This window comes from Phascolarctos cinereus, unplaced genomic scaffold, assembly GCF_003287225.1.
Source record: "Phascolarctos cinereus isolate Bilbo 61053 unplaced genomic scaffold, phaCin_HiC Scaffold_2;HRSCAF=192, whole genome shotgun sequence".
In the NCBI taxonomy this organism is placed as follows: domain Eukaryota; kingdom Metazoa; phylum Chordata; class Mammalia; order Diprotodontia; family Phascolarctidae; genus Phascolarctos; species Phascolarctos cinereus.
In genome coordinates, this window is record NW_027555625.1 from 326,447,939 (window position 1) to 326,474,535 (window position 26,597).

At 43.9% G+C, this 26,597-nt stretch overlaps 2 protein-coding genes across 3 annotated transcripts in view; one reads left to right on the forward strand and one right to left on the reverse strand.

Moving 5' to 3' along the window:
* PROCR (protein C receptor) overlaps positions 1–735 on the reverse strand; it is a 25,128-nt gene extending 24,393 nt beyond the window's left edge. The window contains exon 1 of one of the 2 annotated variants that reach the window (XM_020998730.2): positions 430–735. The gene's annotated coding sequence lies outside the window, so the exon portion shown is untranslated. Of the gene's footprint in view, positions 1–349 lie in introns of both variants that reach the window. The other variant, XM_020998729.2, reaches the window with a different exon arrangement.
* Positions 1–18,866, forward strand: part of EDEM2 (ER degradation enhancing alpha-mannosidase like protein 2) — a 19,315-nt gene extending 449 nt beyond the window's left edge. Inside the window, 11 exon segments of the mRNA XM_020998728.2 lie at positions 266–376; positions 2,756–2,795; positions 4,167–4,272; positions 4,736–4,861; positions 6,144–6,355; positions 6,869–7,010; positions 9,125–9,249; positions 11,637–11,781; positions 13,359–13,480; positions 18,310–18,541; positions 18,544–18,866. Coding sequence (XP_020854387.1) covers positions 266–376; positions 2,756–2,795; positions 4,167–4,272; positions 4,736–4,861; positions 6,144–6,355; positions 6,869–7,010; positions 9,125–9,249; positions 11,637–11,781; positions 13,359–13,480; positions 18,310–18,541; positions 18,544–18,812 — 1,630 coding nt within the window. The 3' untranslated portion in view covers positions 18,813–18,866.
* Positions 18,867–26,597: the final 7,731 nt, after the last annotated feature.

Consider the following 26,597-nt stretch of genomic DNA (forward strand, 5'->3'; position numbering starts at 1 on the left):
CTGTTTGTCACCCCGCCTTGATTTTTCACCTTCCCTCTTCTCTCCTGATTTCTCCTCTCACCTCCTGATTTCTCATTTTCTTGTTCTGCCCCCGCCTGAGTTCTTGCTTCCCAACCCTCCCCTTTATTTCTTGCCTCGCCTTGCCCCGTCCTTCGTGGCCCCGCGTTTTCCACTCTATTTCTTGCCCCCACCCCCACCCCTACCCCGACCCCGTCTTCTCTCTTTCTCCTTCCCCTCTTGCCCCCCACTTTCTTTCTTGCCCCAGGGAGCGAGTCAAGTCCATGTTCTATCACGCCTACAACAACTACCTGGAGAATGCCTTCCCCTACGACGAGCTGAGGCCGCTCACCTGCGACGGGCAGGACACCTGGGGAAGGTAGGGCCGGAGGGCGCGGTGGGGGCGTACTTAGGGCTAATCGGGCTGCTGACCTGGTCGGGGAGCAGATGAGCCTGGGTCCCTCCGACCTCAAGGACCTGGTTCCGGAAGAGTTCTCCGCTAACGGAGCTGAGCTGTTTGAGGCGGGGATTCAGAACAGTACAGCCTATTCTAAACCCAGCACTGAGTCACTCAGTGTCAGAGCTGGTAGAGCAGTTAGAAAATAAATCTCCTACTCTTACTCCTCTCATTGTAGGGGTGATGGGGAAGGATGGAGAAGCTGAGGCCCCCAGAAGGGGTGTGACTTGTCCAGGGATAAACAGCTTCAGTGACAGATTGTAGTCCTAAGTGTCCTGGGGAGGCACACACACGAAATAACAATCTATGATCGCACGATGTTCTTCGAGGTCCTGGTTACTGCTTATGTTGTAATAGAACATTTGTCTTGGAGACAGGAAGTCTGGGTTTCCTGGAAACTAGGTACCAACACTAGGCTGTGTGACCTTGACCAAGTCACTTAATATCCTTTTAATCTCATTTTCTACATCTGTTTTTTTTTTTAAAAAAACTGCACTGCCTATCTCACTGAGTGGTTTAGAATAAAAATCTTTTGTGCACATTAAAGTGCTGTGGAAATATGATCCATTGGTAGTACAGGTTTACAAGTGGTCAGTTGACAGCTGACAAATGCCGAAGTAGATGGGACATACAGTCAGCCTTCCAACTGGCAGTCAAGAAAAGCAGTGATGAGTGTTGTTGGTTGGAGATGTCCAGGAAGGACTTGAGATAGGTACCTTGAAAGATTGGAATGATTTGCTTGGGGAGTGGAGGGAGGAAAGAGGGAAAGATAAAGGCCTGAGGGAGTGGATAGTATAGTAATCAATTTAGTGAGCAGAGCCTAGAATGAATTTGTGCTCTTTTGGGGCGGGCCAGGGAGGAGGCACAACAGTAAGAGCCATAAAGTGAGGTTCTGGTCTGAGTGTTGGCATTGGGGTATATTGGGCAGACTACAGAGGTTTCAGTTGCCAGAACTGATCTAATAAACTGTGTATTTGTGTGTAGGGGGCGGGGGGAAATACCCTGTTTTTCATGATATTCTTCTTGCTTTCCATTGACTCTCTTCTCTCTTTTGCTTACTCTATTTATCTTTTCCATGCTGTGCTCAGCATTCATTTCAGGCACCTCTATTCCCTTGGAGTTTGAATCACTCACAACTGTTGAGTTACTTCCAGAAAGTAGATATTAGGATAGGGTGGGCTTTAAATCTGCGCAGAGGGGAACTAAGCTAGAGTAGCTGAGGCCCAGAGAGGCTCCCTACATCTCTAAAGGATTCTCAGTAGACAATGAAGGTGCTTCATTTCTCAAATAAATAGGGAACTGAGCCAAATTTATAAAAATAGGACCTATTCCACAATTCATAATTAATCAGAGGATATGAATAAGCAGTTTTCAGAAGAAGAAGTCAAGCCATCATTTGAAACAATGCTCTAAATCACTAATAATTAGATAAATGAATATTATTTTAATATTCATAACAATATTCATGATAATATTTTAATATTTATGAGATACCACCTCACACTTACCAGACTGGCTAACGTGATAGGAAAAGAATATGACAAATGGTGGAGGGGATGTGGAAAAATAGGTACAGTAATGCATTGTTGGAGTTGTGAACTGGTCCAACCATTCTTTAGAACTATGCCCAAAGGGATATAAAACTGTGTATACCCTTTGACCCAACAGTACCACTACTAGGTCTGTACCCCAAAGAGATCAAAAGAAAAGGACCAAAATGTACAAATGTACAAAAACATTTATAGCAGCTCTTTTTGTGGTGGCAAGAATTGGAAATTGAAGTGATGCCCATCAATTGGAGAATGACTGAACAAGTTGTGGTATGTGATTGTGCTATAAGAAATAGCATAGGGGATGGTTTCAGAAAAGCCTGGGAAGACTTATATGAACTGATTGAGAAGAACCAGGAAAACATTATACATAGTAAGAGCAATATTGTAATGATAATCAAATGTGAAGAACTTATCTACTCTGATCAATACAATGAATGTTGGAGATACAACAGTTTCAAAGGACTCATGATGAAAAATGCTGTTCACCTCTAGAGAGAGAACTGATAGACCCTGCAAATTGAAACCTTTTTTTAAAACTTTATTATTATTTTTTGCAACATTGCTAATATCAAATATGTTTTGCATGACTTCACATGTATAATGAGTATCATTTTGCTTACCTTCTTAATGTGTGGGGGAGAGACTAGAGGGAGGGAGAAAATTTGGAACTCAAAATTTAAAAAAATGTATGTTAAAAAATAAGTAAACATTAGAAAAAGAAACAATGGGTTTTTTTGTCCTTTTGCAGTTTTTCTCTGACACTGATAGATGCCCTGGACACCTTGTTGGTAAGTGTATTTTTTTGTCTTATTTCCTTTCTCATGTTGCTCTTTCTTAATTGAGTTTATTCCAATTAAAAAGCGATTCATCCTTCCATGTTTTTCCTCTGGTTATTCAGAATCGATAATATCAAATCACTCAGTTGAAGTTGTGGAGAATTAATCCCACTTGACTGGCGTCTCCTCAGGAGAGTGTTTGTGATCCTGACAGTTCTTTGGGACATTGACCTGTCCCAGGAGTAGGGATGGGAGCAGCCCAGAGGCCCTGCCAGGTTCAGATTATGTTAGCTTCTAGGAGTCCAAGGAAGTGCTATGGGCACTGAGGAGAATGCAGAGAAAAACATGTGATCCTGATCCTCAGGATACTTACAGTTTTGATGGAGTGACAAGACTGTCCTCCCATCTCCCATCTCATCCCCTCAATTAGGAAAGTTAAACTGTGAGATACAGAATAATATATAATGTAACGTTCACAACATAACATAACATAATACAACAATATAACATAACATAACATAATATAATATGAGAGGTTACAAGTAAGTCTCTACTCAATGCCCAGTGAATGGTATGCTGTTGGTGCTGTGGTTCAGAAGTGTCAGATCCCTTTGGATTGGAGTAACCAAGATAGTTTCTTGTAGGGAGGTGTGGATCTTTAGCTGGGCCTTAAAGGATAAGTAGGATTTGTGTTGGGAAATTAGGGTAGATGCTTTCCTGGCAGGAGGGCCAGCATGAAGCATTATTGTAATGAGGATGGTAAGACTTGGTCTGGCTAGAATGGAGGAGTTTACCTAGAAGAATAATGAGGGATCAGGCAGAAAGGTAGGTAGGGCCCATGTTATGGGCGGCCTTGAATCCCATGGCAAAGAGTAGCCACGATACAGTATTTTGAAATGTCACATTCAGGGTTTGGAGAAGATTTACGTGGTGGGTGAGTGCCTGGGCATGACCTCTGCCCGTGAGGCTTCCTGGGTGAGCAGAGACAAAGAAATTGGGCTGAGACTCCCCTGCCTGATTTCTGATCTCCTTGCTTAATTGCTCATCCTGGAAGCAGGAAGGGTGACTGTTGTAGTGATCTGAACAAAAATATTGGGGACTGGAACTGGAGAAGATTTCCCTTTCCTGACTCTCAGATATTTTCCTTACATAGCTTATCACTTGGCTTTGAGAGATTTTCTCCTATTAATTAAGTAGACAGCAACCCTAGCATATTCACAAAGGGGAAAAGAAGCAACCTGAGACCAAGATCCAGAGCTGCATCCATGAAGGAAGTGCCAGGGCAAAGCTCATAAATCTTCGGTTTTGTTTCTTTAGCTCCCTTTCCCTCCCTGCCCCCAGTGGCCTTACCTCTCCTGGGATTTCCTGTCATTGTTCTTTCAGATTTTGGGAAACGTCACTGAATTCCAGAGAGTTGTTGACGTGCTTCAGGAAAGTGTGGATTTCGATATCGATGTCAATGCTTCTGTGTTTGAAACCAACATTCGAGGTAAGTGCTGCCCGGGAGACCTCAGGGCCCCGGAACCTTTGGAGAAGGGCCTGGGTCTTCCACTGGGCAAGTAGGGGGGAGGTGGAGGAGAGCTGACTTCAGAAAGACAAGTGATTTCAAGGAGTCACCACCAGACCCAGTGTCTGAGAGAGTGGAAAAGGGTCAGGGAAGACTCCTTCATTTCAGACATCACAGGGTTAAAAAGACCATAGGCTTTCATCCTCAGACTTCTTTTACTCTTACTACCCATGTAACTATTGAGTAAGCCATTAACCTCTCTCAGATCGTTTCCTCATCTGTTTAAAAAAAAAAGTGAAGGTTGGGCTAAATGGCCTCCCGATATGCTTTCCAGCTCTAGATTTATGACCCTTTGATCTCTTCTGAAGTATCCCGCATCTTGATTTTGCACAAATGAGCCGTCGAGTTTCTTGGTGCTAGCACTAACTTGATGTTTATTCTTCAGTGGTGGGAGGCCTCTTGTCGGCTCACCTGCTGTCTAAGAAGGCTGGAGTAGAGGTGGAGGCAGGATGGCCTTGTTCTGGACCTCTCCTGAGGATGGCCGAGGAGGCAGCTCGAAAGCTTCTTCCAGGTACGGGCAGACCTTTACCTATTTCTAAGGGTGTGTGTGGGTCAGTTGTGTCTGGTATTGCTCACCTGACACAGCGGGCCTAGATGTAAGTTGATTTCCTGTTGTAAATAGTTGTTCTCCCCTCTCGCCCGGAGCCCCGCGGAAAATATGGGGTGAAAGAAATGAGAGTCTTGGGGGCAGCTAGGTGGCACAGTGGATAGAGCACCGGCCCTGGATTCAGGAGGACCTGAGTTCAAATCCGGCCTCAAGACACATAACACTTACTAGCTGTGTGACCCTGGGCAAGTCACTTAACCCCATTGCCTAGCCAAACCAAAAAAAATTAAAAAAAAAAAAAGAAATGAGAGTCTTGATTGCTCTGAAGACTTGCTGTTACTTTCCTAGAATTGGTTTATGCTTGAATAGGCTGGGAAGCAGTAGCGCTTAAGGAGGGCCTAATAGGTATGAGTCCCTTGCCTTGAATAAGTAACCCTTTACTTCTTCCCTTCCAAGTCTGCTCCCCAGCTGTAATGGAAGCATGGCCCAGGCAAATGCCTGCTTGCTGGAGGAAAGCCATGTTTGTACTGGGCTGAGGCTCACCAACCATACCTTGGTCTCACCATCCCTGCTGGCAATAGGAATGTAGTCAGCAGTACAGTCTGTGGATACTGAAGTTTTTTAATTGTGTGTAAACATGGACCCCACCCCCACCCCCATCCTCCCAGATGCCCCCAACATGCATGCATCATGCGGGCATTTCTTTATTCTCTTGACATGCTGCCTTCCTCTGAAAAGAGTAAAGCCCAGGTCCTGAGCCATAAAGCCCTGATAACATACTTGGGCAGCTTCCTTTTCAGTAGTGTATCCTGTGTGATTCACTCTGCTGGCAGCCCTGCCTTGCTATTTCTTTGTTTTAGGACAATGTGAAATTCTCCAAACATTTCCATTGTTACCTTTGGCCATAACACTCTCCTGGGCCCATTGGACAGTGAGCTTCTCTAAACCTGTTGCCATAAGGAAATTTGAAGATTTTGAGGAAATGTGGGTTTTCTGGTTGGAAGAGGAAATCCCCATGAAAGAAAACGTCATGCCCACTAGCTGCAGGCAGGCAGTCTGGTTCCTGTCCTTGGGCTAACATGTCAGGTCTGGCCCCTTTTTCTCAGGAACTGCATCAGTAAGTAGTCTAGGGCTCTAGCCTCAATTTCCAGTGTCCTGAATGGGAGGCCCCATCAGCCTTGAAATGCTCTAAGGTGTGGGATTTGCCTTGAGCCTTAGCCCCTTGCCCAGACTCTCTGTGGTTCAGCTTTTCAGACTCCTACGGGGATGCCATATGGAACAGTGAACTTGATGCATGGTGTGAATCCCGGAGAAACTCCTGTGACCTGCACCGCTGGGATAGGGACCTTCATTGTAGAATTTGCCACCCTGAGCAGCCTGACTGGTGACCCAGTATTTGAGGATGTAGCCAGAAGGGCCCTGAAGGGCTTATGGAAAAGCCGGTCAGATATTGGGCTGGTGAGTAGGAGGATACTCTTCCTGTTTGACTCAGACCTGACACATTGGGATGGCCTCCGTGGCAAAAGGCTTTGAGCCAGGAGCTGAAGCCAGGCCAAGGAAAACTTAGAGAGATAGAATGTAGAGTGGTATTTGACTTGTTATCCAGGCTTTTTTCTGGAGTACTTAGGACTCTTAAAATAGACCACCACCAAATTATAACGGTCATGGGAGGTGGGATCAAGAAAGTACAGTTCAGAGAGTAGAAAGGGGCCTTGAGTTTTTTCATCCTTAGTTTTTCAGATTTCCAGGGCATTTGGCTGTACTTCCTAGAAATGTTTCTAATAATAGTATAATGAATCCCGCATCCAAGCCGATAACAGACCCTGTGAATATGATGGGAAGAAAGTTTCCCTGTATGCCTACATTGTATGTGTCCTCTTGGTGGGGATGGGAAGCTATGCAGGTGTTATGTGAGGTGGCAGGGGAGGCTTGGCTGTGGGCCTTCGATTCAGACCTACTTTTTTCTCACAGGTGGGCAACCACATTGATGTGGTGACAGGCAAGTGGGTGGCTCAGGATGCTGGCATAGGTGCAGGTGTGGATTCCTACTTCGAGTACCTGGTAAAGGGAGCTATCCTGCTTCAGGACAAAGAGCTGATGTCCATGTTTTTGGGTAAGAAAGATTCCATCTCTTTGTGTGTGGGTGGAGTGCGTGTACTTAGGGACTCCAGCCTTTCATTCTGGAAAGCTAAATTAGATGCCAGTAACTCATTGTGACCTTCAGGCCTACGTGAGGGCTAGCACCTATTTTTTATTTTCAATGATGAAATTCCCTACAGTGATACATTATCACAATATAAAAGGAGTCTCTTGACCTTTACACCAAACATGTGGCATTTCCCAGAAGGCGCAAGCCAGAGCTTCAAAGTTGGTGACTGATTGGCTCCTACTTTTTTCAGTTGTTTTTGCTGGAAAGAGAAGACATGACTCCTCTGGCTCTGTCCCATGTTTACTTGGGAATTTGGGAGCCTGACTTCTGAGAATCCTCCTGGAGTCACTTAGTGACCCTAATTTGTATTGCAGCAGAGACTTTATGTGGCATAAAGTCTCTTTTTGGGTTGGGAGCCAATCAGACTTCCTTTGTCAAACTCGAGAGATTGTCTAGCTTTCTTGTAAAATTACATTTCAGTAATGTGTGATTTTGTTGATGTTGGTACTCCCTACTCCAGCGTAGATTGCAACCTGGTTTAGTAGATGCTGCCTAACGTGGCAGTTAGATGGCCAAAATGTTCCCCATTCAGAATGGCTTTCCCAGTGAAGCACCTCCAAACTTTGCTAGATTGTCTGGACCTCAAAACATAAACCTAGAACTCATGTCGTGGCCTTATGCTTGAATCCTTGCCAGCTTGGTAGGCCCTTCCTGAGCTCAGGCTGGGCAAGGTGGCTTCTCAGCTACAAAGAAAGACTAGAAGAGGACTCTGATCCTAGGACTAAGGACCTAACTATAGGAAGGCTTAGACCCTACAAGAAGAGCAAGAAATAAGGAAACAGATGGGGCAGCTAGGTGGTGCAGTGGATAGAGCGCCGGCCCTGAAGTCAGGAGGACCTGAGTTCAAATCCGGCCTCAGACCAAACACTTGACACTTACTAGCTGTGTGACCCTGGGCAAGTCACTTAACCCCAGTTGCCTTTAAAAAAAAGAAAGAAATAAGGAAACAGGGACAGCTTCTGTGGCTTCTGGCTTTGTAGGGTCTGAGCCCCCACCCTCCTACCTGCCTTGATACTGTGAGAGAATGGATAGACTGTTGGCACTAGTGAAGACATAAGAAGCATGTGAATGATTTCTGTAGGCTTCTGTAACGCCAGGAGTACAGAGAAGGGAGTAGGGGAGATAATCCCTATGAATGTTACTACTGTCTTTTTCAAAATCCCTTTAACAGTAGCCTCTGAGCTAGAAGTGTCTTTAGAAGTCATCCTTTCCAGCCTCTCACCCAGTGCAGGAGTCCCCTGACATTCATGGTGTTGGAGCGGTAGCGGCCAGGCGTGGGGAACCTGTGGCCCTCTAGGTCCTTAAGTGCAGCCCTTTGACTGAATCCAAACTTCACGGAATAAATCCTTTTCAAAAAGCATTTGTTCTGTAAAACTTTGACTCAGTCAAAAGGCTGCACCCGAGGACCTAGAGGGCCACATGTGGCCTTGAGGCCACAGGTTCCCCAGCCCTGGTGGTAGCTATACCATTGTTAGTTCTCATTGTTAGGAAATTCCTCCCTGTGAGGAAATCTGCTCAACCGTCCCCTCTTGAATTTAGCTCTACCCTCTGGGCCAAGCAGAATGAGTTTGATCTCTTTTTCTATATCATAGGATTTAGAGCTTTGGGGAGGGAAAAGGATGAGGGTAAGCCCATTGTAGGCCAGGTTGAGAGGCAAGCAAAGGCATCCTTGGCCAAGCCTGGAAAGGCTTTACATGCGAGGGGAGGGAAGGGGGCCCACGTTGGAGAAGAAGCAGACAAAGACTCCTTGTCTCTTTTGCCCTTGGTCTACATGACAGAGCCTGGATAGGGCATGCCAGCCTTGGCGATGGGTTTTCTATACTTTAAAAGAGGCTATTCTGGATGAAGTATTTCTGAAGTTTGACCATAAAACCCTTTACTTACTGAATTTTGAACCATTCCAACTCCATCCCAGCTTTGCCAGCTCCTCACTAGATTGTATTAATGCACCGATCCCCATTCAGTGATGAGGGCTGCCTTCTTATTCCCTGACATGACTAACCCCATCTCCACTGCAGAATATAATAAAGCCATTCGGAACTACACCCGTTTTGATGACTGGTACCTATGGGTGCAGATGTACAAAGGGACTGTTTCCATGCCAGTGTTTCAGTCTCTGGAAGCCTATTGGCCAGGTTTGCAGGTAAGAATGCTTATCTTTTCAATCCTTGGAGGCTTGCTGGCTAGGCTTGAAGGTGGGAATAATCAGAGTTGTAGTTTTACTGTGAAAATAAAAATGTGAAGGATTTTTTTAAAATAAATTTTTAATTTTTTTTTATTACCTTAGTTTTTCCCAGTATCCTTTTTCCTCCTCCATCCAGAGAGCTGTTCCATAGAATAAATAATATTTTTCTAAAAACAAAGAAAAAGAAAAGGAAAAAAATCAGCATAACAGATAAATACACTGGAAAAGTCTGAAAATATATGCATTGAACATCACTTGTGGACCTCCTGCCTCTGCCAAAGGGCGGGCAGGGAGTATCTTCTCATATTTCTTCTTTTGAGCCCTTCTTGGTCTTTATAATTTTGCATCATTCACTTTTGGTTTTCCTGTTGTGTGTGGCTGTTCTTTATGTTTATATTGTTGTAGCCACTGTGTATATTATTTTCTGGGTTCTGTTTACTTCATCCTGCCTCACATCATGTAAGACTTTTCCATCCTCTGAATTCATCACATCAAGAAGTTATTTTCAATGTAGAATTTGAATTAGTTAGGTTGCTTTTGTATTTGGGGTAGCCCAAGGTGAAAGAGATGCAGGAGTCATGGGTTTTAGGCATAATTTCCCTCCACACAGTCCTGCCAGATTGGCCTGCGTTCTGTCCTACCAGCAAGATGACATTCTTGTCCCTGTGCCTTTGAACAAAGGCTCCTGTACCTGAAATGCACTTCCTTTGCCTCTTAGAATCTTTAGTTCCTCTCAAAGCTGGACTTAGACACCACCAACCTGAGGCCTTTCCCAATCTCTAGCTGCCAGTGGAGATTGCCCCCCACAAAATCATTTTATCTTTATTGTATATGTATTTTGTATGTGTGCACATATGTATGTGTGTATATACATGTACACACATACAGACACAGTTATATATGTATGTGTGCTTGTGTATGCACAGACATGTTGACATGTACGCATGCACGTGTGCACATACACACACTAATATATGTTGTGCGTTGGACACATGCACATGTGAACGTGTACTATGCACACACGTGTATATAGAGACACCTGTATGTATATATGTTATATGTATGCACACAACACACACATACATATCCCCCGATAAAATGTAAACTCCTTGATGATGAAGCTGCTGGGTTTTTTTCTTTGGACACCCCCACCCCCCTGCCCAATACAGTACCTGCCCCTGGTAAGCCCTGAAGAAGTCTTTGTTGACTAACAGGTTGGTTCAGAACTAGAAGGGTCCTTAGAGAACATCTGTGGCAGTTCCTTCATTTTCTCGTTCTTAACCTTTACTTGCTTCTTCATTTTCCTGTCAGATCCTTAAGGTGAGAAGGGTTGGCCTTTTTGTCATCTGGGAGTTCCTAGGTAGTTCCTCCACTAAAAATTTTCTACGTAAAGCATATTCAGAGTCTTCTTGGGCCAAGGAGAAATTGTGTCTGCAATGGCTTTCTCCTTATGGTGTGGGATTTTTATCAAGTCTGCTGGGATAGAGAGCAAGAAAGGACAAGGAGCTAAAAATTAACCCTTAAAAATGGAGGGACCTTCTGGTATCTGTAGGGCCCATCTGTTTTATCTGCTGCAGTGCTTAGTACGGTGCCTAACACATAGTAGGTGTTTAATAAATGCTCGTTGACTGACTAACACACGGAGTGTAGATGGTACTAATGATCCAAGAGCTCACATTTACACAGCATTGTAGGTCATAAAGCTCTTTCCTTATAGTGGCTTTGTGCAGCCAGTTGGACGGGTATCATCCCCATTTTAAGATGAGGAAACTGAGGTCCTGAGAGGTAGGATGCTTTGCCAGAGGTCTCATAGCCATGGACCCAGGTATTTTAAATCCAGTCAAACTAGTGGTAGTATTGTAGGGAAGTGGAGGGAGTGCTCGACTGGGATTTGGGAAGACTGGTAAGTCACTTCACTTTTCTTTGCTTCAGTTCCTTCCTTACCTGTAAAAGGCAGAATTAGACTGAGTGGTCTCTAAGATCCTTTGCAGCTCTTTATCTGGGATCCTATGAATCCTGAAGTAGTCTCTTAATAGCTGTGTGACTCTCAACAAATTACTGAACCTCTCTGAACCTGTCTCTTCAGGGTGAATAACATAGCCTACCTCATAGGGTCATGAGTACCAAATGAGGTAATGTCTATAAAATGCTTCCTAAATCTTAAATCATTTAACAATTTTTTTCATTAAATGTTTGCTATTATTAATAATTACTCCTTTTTCATTGTACCATCTGCCTCTGACTTCCCTTACCTAATTCTCTAGGGCTCGGCTCTTGGTGGTGTCAGTGAGCTGGATGGACTGTGTCAGAGATCACATGACTGAGTAGCTTGTCTTTCTTTGCAGAGCCTCATTGGGGACATTGACAATGCCATGAGGACATTCCTCAATTACTACACGGTGTGGAAGCAGTTTGGAGGGCTGCCAGAATTCTATAACATTCCCCAGGGCTACACCGTAGAGAAACGGGAAGGATACCCACTTCGGCCTGGTGAGCGGAAACATCAGCCTGGCCTCTCGGCTGTACTTCTAGGCTCGCCCAATGCCAGATTAGTCAACCAGAGCCCAGAATAGGGTGGGGGAGTTGGGAAATGACTGTGGGAGATGCCATGGAGATCAGTGGAGATGGTGGGAAGAGCAGAGCTCTCCCTGCTCTCCAGGGGTGAGGCACTTACTTCTTACGTCTTCCTCCCCCTGGATTCCAGAAATTTACAATCAGTTTTCAGCTGGGTGGAGATTCTCCCAAAAAAGGGGGTGCAGAGTTGCAGGCAGCACTGCGCTTGTAATGTTTGATGGGTATGAGAATCAGCCCAGGAGTGGGTTAAAATTTTTCTGAGGGTGTAGTTAGCCTAAATTGACACTTTTTTTGGTCTTTTCAATTAAGGGGTTTCTCAATCTTCCATGGGGGCATTTGATTTTAAAAGATAATTAAGAGAGAGAGAGCTTGCATAGCTAGACAGACAGATACCCTTCAAGTTAACTGCCTGGGCTGCAAGATGGATCACAGTTAACTGACTGGGAAAGAATACTGGCCTGGGAGCGAGGATGCCTGGCTTCTAAATACAGCTCTGCCCCTGACTCAGTGTGTGACCCTTCTTCCCTGGCTCAATTTCCTCTATGAATAATGAGGATGTTTTATTTAGTCGTCTCTCAGGGCCCTTCCAGCTCTTACGCTCTGTGATTCTACAACATGCATAGATTCTCACAACCCCTTTGAGTTCAGGCAGAGTGTTATGACCCTTTTCAGATGGAGAAAATGAAGTGGAGGGATTTAGTACATGTTCAGAATCATAGAACCACAGAATGTTAGAAACCGGGAGGGAACCATGGAGATCGTCACCTTCTATTTTTAGAGATGAGAAAACTAAACCCTACAGATGTTGTGACTTACCCAATCTGCCAGTGAATTAGTAGCAGAGCCAGAACCAAAGCCAAGTCTTCTGGGTCCTAGCCCAGTGTCCTTTCCACCACCCTGTGACCAGTAATGGCCTCCTACTCCCCAAGGATGAAGAATGGAGAGCCAGGGTGGGGTGGGAGGGGGAAGAAGCGGAGAACCTAGGTCAGATGAGGGCTTCCATTTCCCAGACGGCTTTATTTCTTTCTAATGGAGGAGGAATGAAGTTGGGAGGTATCAACTGAAGAGACCTCATTATCCCCTGGCCAGGGGTCAGATTGTTGCCCTGATGTGAGAGAGTGAGATAGAGGGAAGGAGGGAGAGAGAGAGAGAGAGAGAAAGTGTGTGAGTGAGTGTGTGTGTATTGGGGATGGGAGAGGGACAGGAACAGAGGGGCAGGTACCTTCTGTGCAAGTCACAAACTTAGTAAATTGGAGACTTGGTTCGGCAGTTTTGTCTGTCATTCTTGTGTTGATCCTCTCCCATATTGGCCAGCTTTAGTGTTCCATCCTTGTGATGGATCAGAAAACATGGCAGTAGATATTCTCAATTCCTTGCCCAGTAGGATACCCTTGGCCATGTAATGGGAAGATTTGACCAATGGCCTTCCATCTATCCAGACCTACCCTGACCCCTATCCCTTTGTGAGAAGGACTCTCCTTTATGTTTTGCAGAACTAATTGAGAGTGCAATGTATCTCTACCAAGCCACAAGGGACCCCACTCTCTTAGAACTCGGAAGAGACGCTGTGGAGTCCATTGAGAAAATCAGCAAGGTGGAGTGTGGATTTGCAACAGTAAGTGTTTCTGAAGGTTCAGAGGTGTGCCCCCTCTGGCTGCCTCTGGAGTCCAGAGCAGCCCATGTCACTCCCTACCTGAGAATCACCCAAGGTCGGTGAGCACTGAGGTCCTTTTCCTTGTGCTAGTGAAGGAGCCAAGGGAAGCAGTGTGTGAAGCTGTCCCCATGCCTGGAATGAGCTCCCTTCTCATTTCCGCCTCCTGGACTCCCTTATTTCCTTCAGAACTTGGCCCAAGTGCTGCCTTTTCTGTGAAGCCTTTGCTGATCCCCTCTCAGATGCCAGTTCTTCCTCTCCTTCCCCTCCCGGTTCTCGTCGTCATCAGCATCGTTGTTGTCGAGTCATTTCAGTCTGTGTCTGGCTGTCTGTGACCCCATTTGAGGTTTTCTTAGTGAAGATACTGGAGTGGTTTGCTCTTTTCTTCTCCAGCTCATTTTACAGATGAGGAAACTGAGGCAAACAGGGTTAATGACTTGCCCAGCCCCATTATCTTGTATATATTTTGCACATACTTCTACGTGTGTGCTGTCTCTCTCAGAAAAGTATAAACTTGTAAGGAGGCATTATTTCATTTTAGTCTTTGTATGCCCAGTACCTAGCTAGTAGGTGCTAATAGATTGAAGTGCTTGCTGAAGACCACCAGACTTGGAGGACCTGGCTGGGTTTCAGTTCAAGCTCTGCTACTCACTAGTTGTTCTGTCTCTTGTACAAGTCAGTGGGCATCTTTTGAGCCTCGGTTTCCTCATTGGTAAAGTCCCTCTCATTCCCCCTCGCATGTTTGTTGTGAGGAACAGATGATACTTATAGATAAAAGGCTTTGTAATCTTCTAAGTACCAGTATGAATGGGAACCACTCTGCCCTTTCCCCGAACCAAAACTTGTTGCCCTGGACCATGTAACATCGTGGATAGTTTGGAAGGCAGCCCAGTTGTTTGTAATCCTCAGCCCTCGTGTTCATAACATGGGACTGTTGTTTGTCTTATGCCTTGGCAGTGGAGGGCGGGCTGAACAGGGGCATGGGTGGATTTGAGAGCTACATCCTCTCCCCTGTAGCACTTTGTTTCTTTCTTTGCTGTTTGGGCTAGAGGAGATGACTGGAGCATATTATGCAGTCTGCCTCCATGCCGTCGCTTCCCTTAAGAAGCCATGCAGCCTGGCCTGTTTCAGAGGGTGATCAGTGGGTCCCTGGAGGTTCCTTCCAGCTGCAGTAGCTGAGGATGAGGACAAGGACTGCTTGTTCCTGCTATTCCTAGACCCCCCAACCCAGGCTTTACTTCTTAGGATTCAGAGTAGCACATAATCTCCTTTTCACTAAAAACAAAGGCATAAAAACCAATATATAGTAGAACTTTTGAACCAGATGCCACTTCAGGGAATCACCTAGTCCAGTGGTTCTTAACCAGGGGTCCTTGAACTCACTTTGTTAATATTTTGATCATTGTTTCAATCTAATTGGTTTCCTATATAATCCCACCTGTTGTTTGATGAGTTTGAAAAGATCCTCGTGAAAGGGTACTCAGGCTTCACCAGACTGCCAACAGTGTCTGCCACACAAAAAAGGGTAAGAACCTCTGATCTAGACCAGCCTTTTACAGAAGAAGAAATAGGCCTAGAGAGGGGAAGTGATTTGCCCAAGGACACAATGCAAGAGCCAGGATTAAATGCAAGTCTTCTGGCTGTCAGGCTCTTTCCATTTCTACCATAGTGATCTACCTGGGCCTGGCTAGTTTTGTGAAAAGGTCTATAAAGGGGGGCATAAGAGGAGAGCATTTCCAGGGCATTTTTTGTTTTGTTTTGTTTTTTGGTTGGGCAGTGGGATTAAGTGACTTGCCCCGGGTCATACAGCTAATAAGTGTTATGTGTCTGAGGCCGGATTTGAACTCAGGTCCTCCTGAATCCAGGGCCAGTGCTTTATCCATTGCGCCACCTAGCTGCCCCCTTTCCGGGGCATTTTTGATTCAAATGTGAGGACTCTTTCTAGGAAGAGTATCATGAGTCCCCCTGGCTCAGAGGGTGAGTATGAAGAGAGACAATTTTTTGACTAGTTGGGGGTAGTTCCTTGGCTCCCTAATGCCAACAGAGTAAATTTCAGACTCTAGTTTCAACCTGTATTTCTCGACTGTTCTTATACTATGTCCCATACAATCTATTCCTTTTTCTTTTATTTTTCAACTGACAAGTATCTAGACTGTAAGCCCCATGAAGTCAAGGACCATGCCTTATTCATCTTTGTAGCCACCGCAGTGTCTAGCGTGGTAGGAGCTTAATGTTTGTTAAACACACAGTGTTGTCTTTTTTGTTTGTTTTTTAATTGATTTATTTTTAGTTTTCAACATTCATTTCCACAAGATTTTGAGTTCTAAATTTCACACCCCTCCCTCCATCCCAAGATGGCATGCATTCTGAATATACCCCTTCCCCTACTCTGTCCTCCCTTCTGTCTCTCCCCCCCTTCTCTTATCCCCTTCTCTTTCTATTTTCCTGTAGGGCAGGATAGATTTCTATACCCCATTTCCTGTATTTCTTATTTCCCAGTAACATGCACTGTTGTTGAGACCCAAACTTTATAACATTTGCTGAGAGCTTAAATTCTAAAAGTCACAAGTACTACTTGTCAGGGACACTGAGATTCTCGTTCAGCTTCCACTTGGACTAGATAACCTCTGAGATTCTGGATAATCCAGACCCTGGCAAACCCACATGAAAGAAGAGAAGGAACAGACAGCCTGAGTAGTGATTGCAGGGTTGAACACCTGTTTCTGACCACAGCTTTGTTCTAAAGTTTCAGAAAGAACACCCATATTTTTGAAAAGCTATTTTCTGCCGATATTTGCATATATTAATTCCTCGACACCAAACTCTTGGCTCTCTCAGCCATTGCAAATGGTGGTTTGTGCTGCCCTTTGAGCCTACCCCGAACCTGGATGTGTAACAGAAAGGTCTCTGGTGTTAGCAGTGAAAAATGTGCCCCAGAGCTGGCATTTTTCTATACTCTACTCCTGACTACATGCTCTACCTCCATGTCCAAGAAGATGGCTCAGTTCTGGGCCCCCCTCCCCCAGATCGCATTGGTAGACTGATGCATCATCCTGCCTCTGTCGCTTACTACTTGGATGATTTCACCTGTCTTCGTCTCAGTTTGTCTATCTGTCAGGTGAAGGGATGGATTAGATGGCCTCTGAGACCCATTTCAGCTGTAGATGATTCTAATCCGCCATGATTAAAGAATCCCTGTGCTGCTTTAGTATCTTAGAATATCAGCACTAGAAGGGATTTCTGATGTCATGTCTAAACTCCTTCACCTGGGAGGTGAGTAAATTGGGACCTAGAAAGGAGATGTGACTTGCTCAGCACATTTGAGAGCCTGCTTACTCCTGCAAGATCCTGTGCTGGGTGCTATGGAATATGAAGATTGATTTGGCAAACCTTTATCAAGCACTTGGTATTGAGGGCTTATTTACAAAGCCCAGCCCTCAAGGAGCTCATAGTAGAGTGAGCTCAGGAGGCAGGAGAAAAAACATACACAGATATCACATTATTTGTGGTTGTGTTACCAGAATGGTTTAACAAGGAACTGTGGGTATCCAGATGAGGGAGTGCTTCAGTCTGCCCTGGAAATGGCCATTGTCCTTATGCAGGAGGTGATGTTTGAGTTGGGCTTGGGATAACAGAAAGGATTCTGGACAAATGAAGATGGGGTGGGGTGAAGGAATATACTCCACGCCTAGGGAGCAGTGAATTAATAGCAGAGATATGACCAGAGACAAAGATTCCTGGTTCTTAGGCCAGTTCTTTTTTTCGCTGTACAAGTCTCTCTCTCTGTCTCTCTCTCTCCCCCCCTCTCCCTTTCCCTCCCTCTCCCTCCCTCCCCCCCATCTTCTCTTCTTTCTTTCTCTGTCTCTGCCTCCCTCCCCCTCCCCCTCCATTTTCCTAAGTATTTTCCAGCATCTTACTGGAATTAAGTTTCATTCTTCATTCAGGCACTAACCAATTAGATTATCCTATTGGTTTTAGAATGTGGAAGAGCCTTGGTACATTTATGATACTTTACCTCCTCTTTCCCTTCTCTAACCTCTATAAGAAATAGGGAGGAATCTGTATCAGGTTCTCTCTCTCTCTCTCTCTCTCTCTCTCTCTCTCTCTCTCTCTCGGGCTTATCTAGTTCAGTTTTGGTAGCTGACCCATGGCCAAAAGGATATTGACTGTATAGACGTCAGATGTAGTAGCTCAGGCCTACTACCATTGCTTCCGTGGAGTCCTACATCATCTGCCTTGCCCTGGCTGGACTAGAGCTAGTTCTTTCCCTAGGACATTTCCCACCACTGATACTGTTCCACATCCAGCCTTGGAGCAGACGAAAAGGGATCGAAAGTTGGAAAGCTCTTTTCAGTTTGTCACCGTCCCCAGGCAGTTAGGTCATGGGGGCTTGGGACTCATTGCTGCTGCCCTTTGGAGGTACTCCAAGACAGAGCAGCAGAGGAGCAAGCCTTTTGAGTTTCTCAGCTGTTGCCAAACAGCAAAAGAACAGTTCTTGGTTGTTCCAAATCCTTTCTGAGTCATGTTTATGAATAAAGCTCGAAATCCACTGAGAATTGATTGTTAAAGGGAAAGCACTTTTCTAATCTCAAACAGTTGAAGTGGATCTGACTCATCTGTGCCAGTAAACTCAATTAAGTTGAAAATCAAAAGCTGTTTCAATATCAGATTTTTGAGGTGGATCTAGTATTCCACCTTTCGCCTTTACTGACTTTCTCAGCTTGTGCCAACAGTTGAGTGGAGTCCCTGCTTCTAGTGATGCTCTGACTTCCTTTTTCTCTCCCGTCTTGTAGATTAAAGACCTAAGAGATCACAAATTGGATAACCGGATGGAATCTTTCTTTCTGGCTGAGACTGTCAAGTATCTCTACCTACTGTTTGACCTGACCAATTTCATTCACAACAATGGCTCCACCTTTGATGCAGTGATCACACCCTATGGGGAATGTATCCTGGGAGCCGGGGGTTACGTCTTCAACACCGAAGCTCACCCCATTGACCCTGCGGCCTTGCACTGCTGTAGAAACAGAAGGAAGAGCAGTGGGAAGTAGAAGACTTAATGAGGGAATTTTACTCCCTTAAACGAAGCCGAAAATCCACATTAAGGAAAACTACTGCTGGCCCTGGCCATTGGGAAATCCCAACAAAAGGGAACGATGCCTTGCCTTCAGAAAACGAAACAGAGATGAATGGTAAAAAGGGCTCCAGGCGTAGTGTCCCACTCCTCAGGTGCCCCAGCCAGCCCTTTACTTCCAAGCTGGCATTGCTTGGACAAGTTTTCCTAGACTCCCCATGACCACGTGAAGATTTATTTTGAAGTTGAACTCTAATAAAAGTGTTTGGTTTTGCCTCTGCTGTTTTGTCCCTCAAGAACCCAAGTCCCAGGACTTTTATGATCATCTAGTATAGGGCTGTCACTTTGCAGACAGGGAAGATGAGGTCCAGAGAGAGGGGAAGGGACTCACTCAAGGTCAGGCAGTGACTTAAAGGCTGGAATTGGGGCTGCAACCTTAGAGACCTCCTGTGACACTGAGACCCAGGAAAAGGGAAGTGACTTGCCCAGGGTCATGCAGTAAGTTACGGGTAGAGCTGGGATCAGAATCCAGATGCCCTGACTCCCAGTCCCTGCAGGTTCTTGTCACACAACCTCCTGTCAGATTCCAGATTTGGATGTTGGAATCTTAGTAGAAATTCTATTGGCAGAGAACTAAAAAATAATCTCCAGGCATGAAGCCAGACTATTTCAGTACATATCAGATGTGGCTACTATTTTTCTCTGTTTTAGAACTTTTTTTTTCTAATCAAACATTAAGCTTTCAGAAGGCCCAAGCTACCAGAATAGCTCAATTATTGGAGTTTAGGAATTAGGCCCCAGGGAAGAGCTTTTAAGAAAGTATGAAAGGTCATGGGAGGTTGGTAATGTTGAGGCTGAGAATTGGCTGTTTCTCTCTAACTTGGGAGTCTGAAAAATTTCATAACTTGGCTGTGTGGGGGAGAGGTGAAGGAAGTATCTTAAGGAATTTGGAAGACAAAAGTTACCAAATATCAGAGAGTGATGGGACTTTGTGGGGTGTGTAAGGGTAATGTTATACACAGGTGAATGTGTCCTTTGGGGATTATGCTTGTTCCCTAAACCATATCTTGGGAGCGTTACACAGCACATTACGGCGTTCTCTCTACATAGAATTCCATCCTCCTGGACCTCTGCTTCAGAACTCCTGCCCCTCCTTAAAACCCTGGTTCAAATGCCAGCCTCCTCTAGGAAGCTTCCCCCCCCCAGGTCATTGGCAATGACCTTCCCCCTCCTCCTTGCCCATAAAGGTCACTTTGTACCTCTCTTAGGAATGTGTCTTGTGTAACTTTTATTCTGGCTGCTTATGAATGTGCCATCGCCTTTTACTAAACTTGTGGCCCCAAAGGTCAGAAACTGCTGTGTTTATCCACTTGTAGCTTTACCAGCCTCCTAGACTTCTGAAAGCTCCCTGTCTCCCACGTCAGTCAGTCAAGAGACATTAATCGCCTACTCTGTGCCAAGCACTGTGTACCCTGGGAAATGTGAGGGACCTATCTGCTGTGACTCTAAGTTGATAAGACTAATTTCAAAAGATAGACAGACTAGTAAGTGAATAACCATCTTGGGAGCTTCTACAGTAATCCGAAAGAGACGAGCAGTGGTCCAAATGATTCCATAACTCCTCTGATTTTCCCACTTCTTTTCCCCTAGCCCTTCTGTGATGATGCTGGCTTAATCTTCTGCACGAACATCTCTAGTCAGGTTATTTGGCTGCTGAAAAGTAGTTTCCCATCACTGATTGAATTAAATTCAAATAACAGTGTGTCATTTGAGGCCCTTCAATCTGGCTCCAACCTACGTTTTTGTAATCCTCCTTACACACCCTGCCCCAGACACACTTGGACCAACCACCCTTTCTTGAACAGTCTTGTTCTTTGCTTTCCTCATTGCTCTTGTTCGACCCTGAAATGCTCTCCTTCCTCCACCCATCCATCTCCACCTTTTGAAATTCTACTGGTCTTTCAAGGTCCAGGTTAAATGCCACTTCCATAAAGCTTTGGGTCTCCCTAGCTAGAAGTAACCTCCCCTTTTCTGAACTTTCAGACCTTTCAAGTACTTCATTTCTATTTCCTGTGTTAGTCTTTTTTTGTCTGTCACATCTAGCTATTAGACTGTAAACTCCATGAGGGCAGGGCCCAGTGTCATTCTCTTTTATAGTACAGTTTCTCAGCACCAGGTTCCATAAATAGTGGGTGCTCAATCAGTGGTGGTTTTTTTTATATATATAAATGGTCTACAGAATTTTTGAGCCTCACTCTCCCCTCAAAAAAAAATCAGTCTTCATTTTAGTTATTTTCCCTAAAAATGGCATTTCCAAGTTTAATCACCCACCTTTACCAGACATGGTTTCAAATTACACTTGGCTGTTTCTGGAAATTAAATCCTTTCTTGAAGAATGAATGTCTGTCCTGATGGAGGATATTCAAAAGAATGTCCCAATAGAAGTTCCAGAAATGCTTTGAGGAGCGGCAGGCTCACTGGATTGCAAATGGCAGAGGTGGGGAGCCTGCGACCTTGAGGCCACATGTGGCCCTCCAGGTCCTCAAGTGTGGCCCTTTGAATCCAAACATCACAGAACAAATCCTTTGGATTTGAGGACCTGGGGGGCCACATGTGGCCTCAGGGCAGCAGGTTCCCCACTGCTGGTATATGACCTCAAATGACTACTTTGAGCACCCTTTGAATATGTGTGTTATATTGCGTTTATCGGTCTAGACTTCATACCCAGGATGCTTTGTATGCCTGAAAACACTATATAAATCACAGGTTAAAGCCAAAAAAAAGTAGAATAAAGCACTGTTGTGTTCTTTGAGAGAGATTGGGGGTCTAGACATATTATTTCAGGTGGGGGGCATTCCCAGTGTAGAAAATTCTTCCACTATATCAGCAAGTCATCTGTAACTTAAAATCCTGAGGCATAGCCTGGGGGTACTGAGAGGTTAACTACCCTGCTGGTGGTAGCATAGTCAGGGCTTGAACATAGATAGATCTTACTGACTCGAGGTTCAGTCTTCTGTCCACTATGCTTTGTTGCTTCTCTATTTGTATAACAAAAATAAAAATTAAATCTCTTATTTTCTGTAGCCTTTTGCAAAGTTTTATATGTCATTTGGTCTACACAACAACTCTTTGAGTGAAGGTGGTTTGTGTTATTCCCACTTTGCAGATGATGAAACTAAGGCCCTGACAGAAGAGATGATTTGGTAGGAGACTGGAGTAAGGCTTAGGATATTGAAGTGGAGAGGAGGGGATGTTAGAACTCACTGACTGGTTGGATGTGAAGGACCGAGGAAGGAAGATGCTTCCATGTGACTTAGGGACCAGATCTTGATCTCAGGCATACTCATGACTTGGGTTGGGTCTTTAGGAGACTCGGTTATGGGGCCTTGTCTGTGTAGTTAAAGTGAGTTAGCAATTCACTAGCCAGAGTAAATGAGCGTTAGATAGCTATTTTATCCCTGTTTTGTATTTGCCCAGTGAGTTGGCGCTTGAACACATACATGCCTTCTGACTTATGGCCAGTTCTCCTTCTGCTGTATCACGTGTAAGATGGAGACTTTGCTTTCATGGAGTTTATATGCCAGAGTCAGAAAATCCACTCAGTTTGGATTATTAGGAGGGAAATGAATTCATTTTCCAAATGACATTTTGCTGTGGCTTCCATAGCGCGATCATGTGAAATCAATGAATGCTATTTTTTTTCGCCCTCTGGTGGCTAAAGCTTGCCAATGCATTCTCTGAGACAGGGATAGAATTGGGCTGCTTGAATATAACAAAGTGATAGGACAAGTTTTCTTTTGGGGCTTAGGATCATAGGATTTATATTTTTAATTTTTTTGGTGAGGCAGTTGGGGTTAAGTGACTTGCCCAGAGTCACACAGCTAGTAAGTGTTAAGATCATAGGATTTAGAACAGGAAGAAACATTAGACATCTAGTCTATTTCCTGCCCCTGTTTTTTTTTTTTTTAAAAACTGAGGCACAGAGAAGTTAGAAGTGACTTGCCCAACGTCACTCAGCTAGTAGGAGAACCTGTGGTTTTTCCCTTTTGTTCTGATTCTTCCTTTACAACATGACTAATGTGGAAATATGTCTAATAGGATTGCACATGTATAGCCTACACCAGATTGCACACTGTCTTGGGGAGGGGAAAGGGAAGGGAGGGAGAAAAAAAATTGGAACTCAAAATCTTATAAAAGTAAGTGTTGGAAATCATCTTTACACGTATTTGGAAAAAATAAAATACTGTTAAGTGGGGGAGGAACTAACCAACCAGGATTCAAATTCACATTTCCTTAGATCCCAGTGCTTTTTCTATTGATTCATTATTTCCTAGTCACATCATATGTCTGAGAACAAATGTGAAATTCGTTTAATATTTTATTTTTTTCCCCAATAACATGTAAAAACAATTTTTAACACTCATTTTTTAAAATTTTGAGTTCCAAATTATCTCTCCCTTTTTATCTTTTCACCCTCATTGAGAAAGCAATTTGATATGTCACACATGTGCAATCGTGCAAAATATATTTCCATGTTAGGTTGTGAAAGAAAAGACAAAAAAAACCCCCAAATAACCCCAAAAGTAAAAAAAAAAAGTATGCTTCAATCTGCATTCAGACTTAGTCAGTTCTTTCTCTGGAGATGGATGGAATTTTTCATCCTAAGTCCTTCAGAATTGTCTTGGATCATTGTATTCCTGAGAATTGCTAAGTTATTCACAGTTGGTCATTGTGCAATAATGCTTTAACCATGTCAAATTTGAAATTCTATCTTTAACCAAGGGACTGGTCAGCTTGGTGTCATTCAACATTTATTAAGCACCTGTTGCATTCAGGGTACTGTGTTAGGCCCAATGGGGTAAAATGGGGGAGAGGAAGATATAAAGAAGACACAACCTTTGCTCTAAGGGAGTTCAGATTCTACTAAGGGAGATAAGACATACACAGAAATGATTCTAATATGAGGCTGTATCTGATGGGGGCCACAAGAGTTATAGAAATTCACAGAGATAGAACTTCTTAGGGAAGGAAGGGGAGGCAGTTAGGGAACACCAATAGCAGTTCACATTTCTATATCACTTTAAAGTTTACTTTAAGGTTATCCTGTAAGGTAGGGAGTGCAAGGAGCCCACACCCATTTTACAGATGAGGTGAACTGAGGCTCAGTGAGGTTCAATGAGTCACTAGCCCTGAATCACAGGGCTAGTAAGTGGGTAGAGGAAGTGGCATTTGAGCTGGGCTTTGAAGGATGAGTAAACCATCTACAAGCAGAGATGGCAGGTTGGAGAGGAAATTGGGGGATACTGGAAATATAGGGTGGGGATGGGTGGACTCTAGGAAGAGAGAAGTACCAACATATTTTTGGACATGGCCATTATGGGAATTTGTTTTGCTTGTCTGTGCTTATTTGTTACAAGAGTTTGGTTTTTTTTCTTCCTTTTCAGGGAAAAAGAAGAAAAAACAAATAATAATTGAAAAAATATTGAATTGAAAGAAAAAAATCATGAAAGGAAACAGATGTGAGACTCTGAAGGTCAGTTGGTACCAAACTGAAGACAAAGCAAGGCATGGTGGGAATGGGTGTCTCCCATATAGTTTGTTGTTGTCATCATTGAGTTGCTTTTCAGTCATTTGGGGTTTTCTTGGTAAAGATACTGGAGTGGTTTGCCATTTCCTTCTCCAGCTTATTTTACAGATGAGGAAACTGAGGCAAACAGGGTTAAGTGACTTGACCAGGGTCACACAGCTAATAAGTGTCTGAGGCTGTATTTGAACTCAGGAAGATGAGTCTTCTTGACTCCAGGCCCAGCATTCTATCCACTGTGCCACTTAGTTGCCCCTTTGTATAGTAATCATTTAATAAATCTAATAAATGTTGAATTAAATTAAGTCCTGAACTTGAGGCCAGAAAACTTGGGTTCAGGTTCTAGGTCCGGTGCTTATGAGCTATTTATCGATAAGCAAGTCACTTACCCTATCTAAGCTTTAGTTTTCTCCTATGTTAAATGGGAAATAAGAACATCTGAACACAGGGCTCTTATGAGGGTCAAATGAGCTATTCCTTTGTAAAGTGCTTTCTAAACCAAGCTCTATAGAAATGTCAGCTCTTAGGGTCAGCTAGGTGACACAGTCAATACAGCACTGGCCCTGGAGTTGGGAGGACCTGAGTTCAAATATGCCCTCAGACACTTGACACTTAGTAGCTGTGTGACCCTGGGCAAGGCACTTAACCCCATTGCTTAGCCAAAAAATAAAAATAAAAAGAAATGTCAGCTTTTACTTTTCAGGCCTGGCATTGGAGGTCAGTTTTGTGAATTCAGGCATCAGAATGAAAACCATCTGCAGTTGTTTTTTGTTCTTGGGATACTGAAACCAGGCCTCTGCTTGCTGGGTCATTAGGGTGAGGCTAGGTTCTAGTTGTCTAGTGCTTTTTTCAGCTCTCTGCCCATGTGAACAGGGAGGGGTATGTTGAGGCAGGTGCAAGGCCTGTACCTCGAGTCACTAACTACCAGGAAGAAACACAGATTCCCAGGAGAGAGGCTGAGGTAGGACCTTGGTCTGGAGAAGATCCAGGTCTGATGCTGCTGTTCTTTGTTGCCAGAGTCAAAAGTGTAAATGGGGGTGCTGCCTGTGAGCTGGCTGGTCAGATATTAAGTCAAGTCAACAAGCATTTATCAAGTGTTTACTATGTGACAGGGGATACAAGACAACATGCAAACAGCTATACAAATGATATGTGATATACATTATATAAAGTCTGTATATATGTGCATATATACATACATGTATATGTATATATGGGTATATCTAGTCATACATATGTAAAAATATACGTAAATATATATTAAATTTCTCTTCTCCTGGCTAAACAACCCCCAGTTACTGCAACTGATCCTCTTATGGCACTGTCCTCCTTAATCTTAGTGACTTTCCTCTGAGATTACCTTCAACTTTTATATATGTATATATATATATATATATATATATATGTATGTATATATAATATACATACACACATATATACACATACATACGTACATGTATAAATGGGTATAAATATATATGACAAACTGAAAATATATAGGCTCAATTAAAGAGATGTGTGACAAATCGGGTATATATCTCTAATCTCTAATCTCCAACTGCCTTTCAGACATCTGAAACTGGGATGTCCAATAGACATCTTAAACCCTATGTCCAAAATGTAACTCATTATTTTCCCCCTAAACCCCCCCCATCTTCCCAGTCCCTCAGTTTTGTAACCTAGAAGTCATCCTTGACTCTTCACTATCTCTCACCCTCCCTCCCATATGCCATCATTTATTGTCAAGGCCTGTCAGTTTCACCTTTGTAACATCTCTGGTATACATCTGTGAAAGGCCCTCAGCACCTCACACCTGGTTATTGTAATATCCTGCTGTGGATCTGCCTGCCTCAAGTCTCTCCCTATTCCAATCCATCATCCATTCAGTCACAAAAGTGATTTTCCTAAATCAAAGGTCAAATCATGTCACCCCCCCCCACTTAATATACTCCAGCAACTTCCTATTGCCTCTAGGATTAAAAACAAAACAACCCTCCATTTGTCATTCAAAGCCCTTCATAACCTAGTCTCTTTCTACCTTTCCAGTCTTCTTACACCTTACTTCCTGCCATGGACTCTTTAATTCAGTGACACTGGCCTCCTGGCTGTTCCATGAACAAGATACTCTATCTTTTGACAACCCTTGTACATTTTCTCTGGTTGTCCCCCATGCCTGGAAGGCTCTCCTTCCTCCTTTCCAACTACTGACCTCTCTGGCTTCCTTTATATCCCACCTTCTACAGGAAGGCTTCCCCAACCCCCCTTAATTCTAGTGTCTTCTCTCTGTTCATTATTTCCTATTTCTGCTGTACATAGCTTACTTTATATGTACTTGTTTGCATGCTGTCTCCTCCATTAAACTGTAAGTTTCTTAGGGGCAGAAACTCTTTTGCCTTTTTTTGCACCCCCAGCGCTTAGCACGG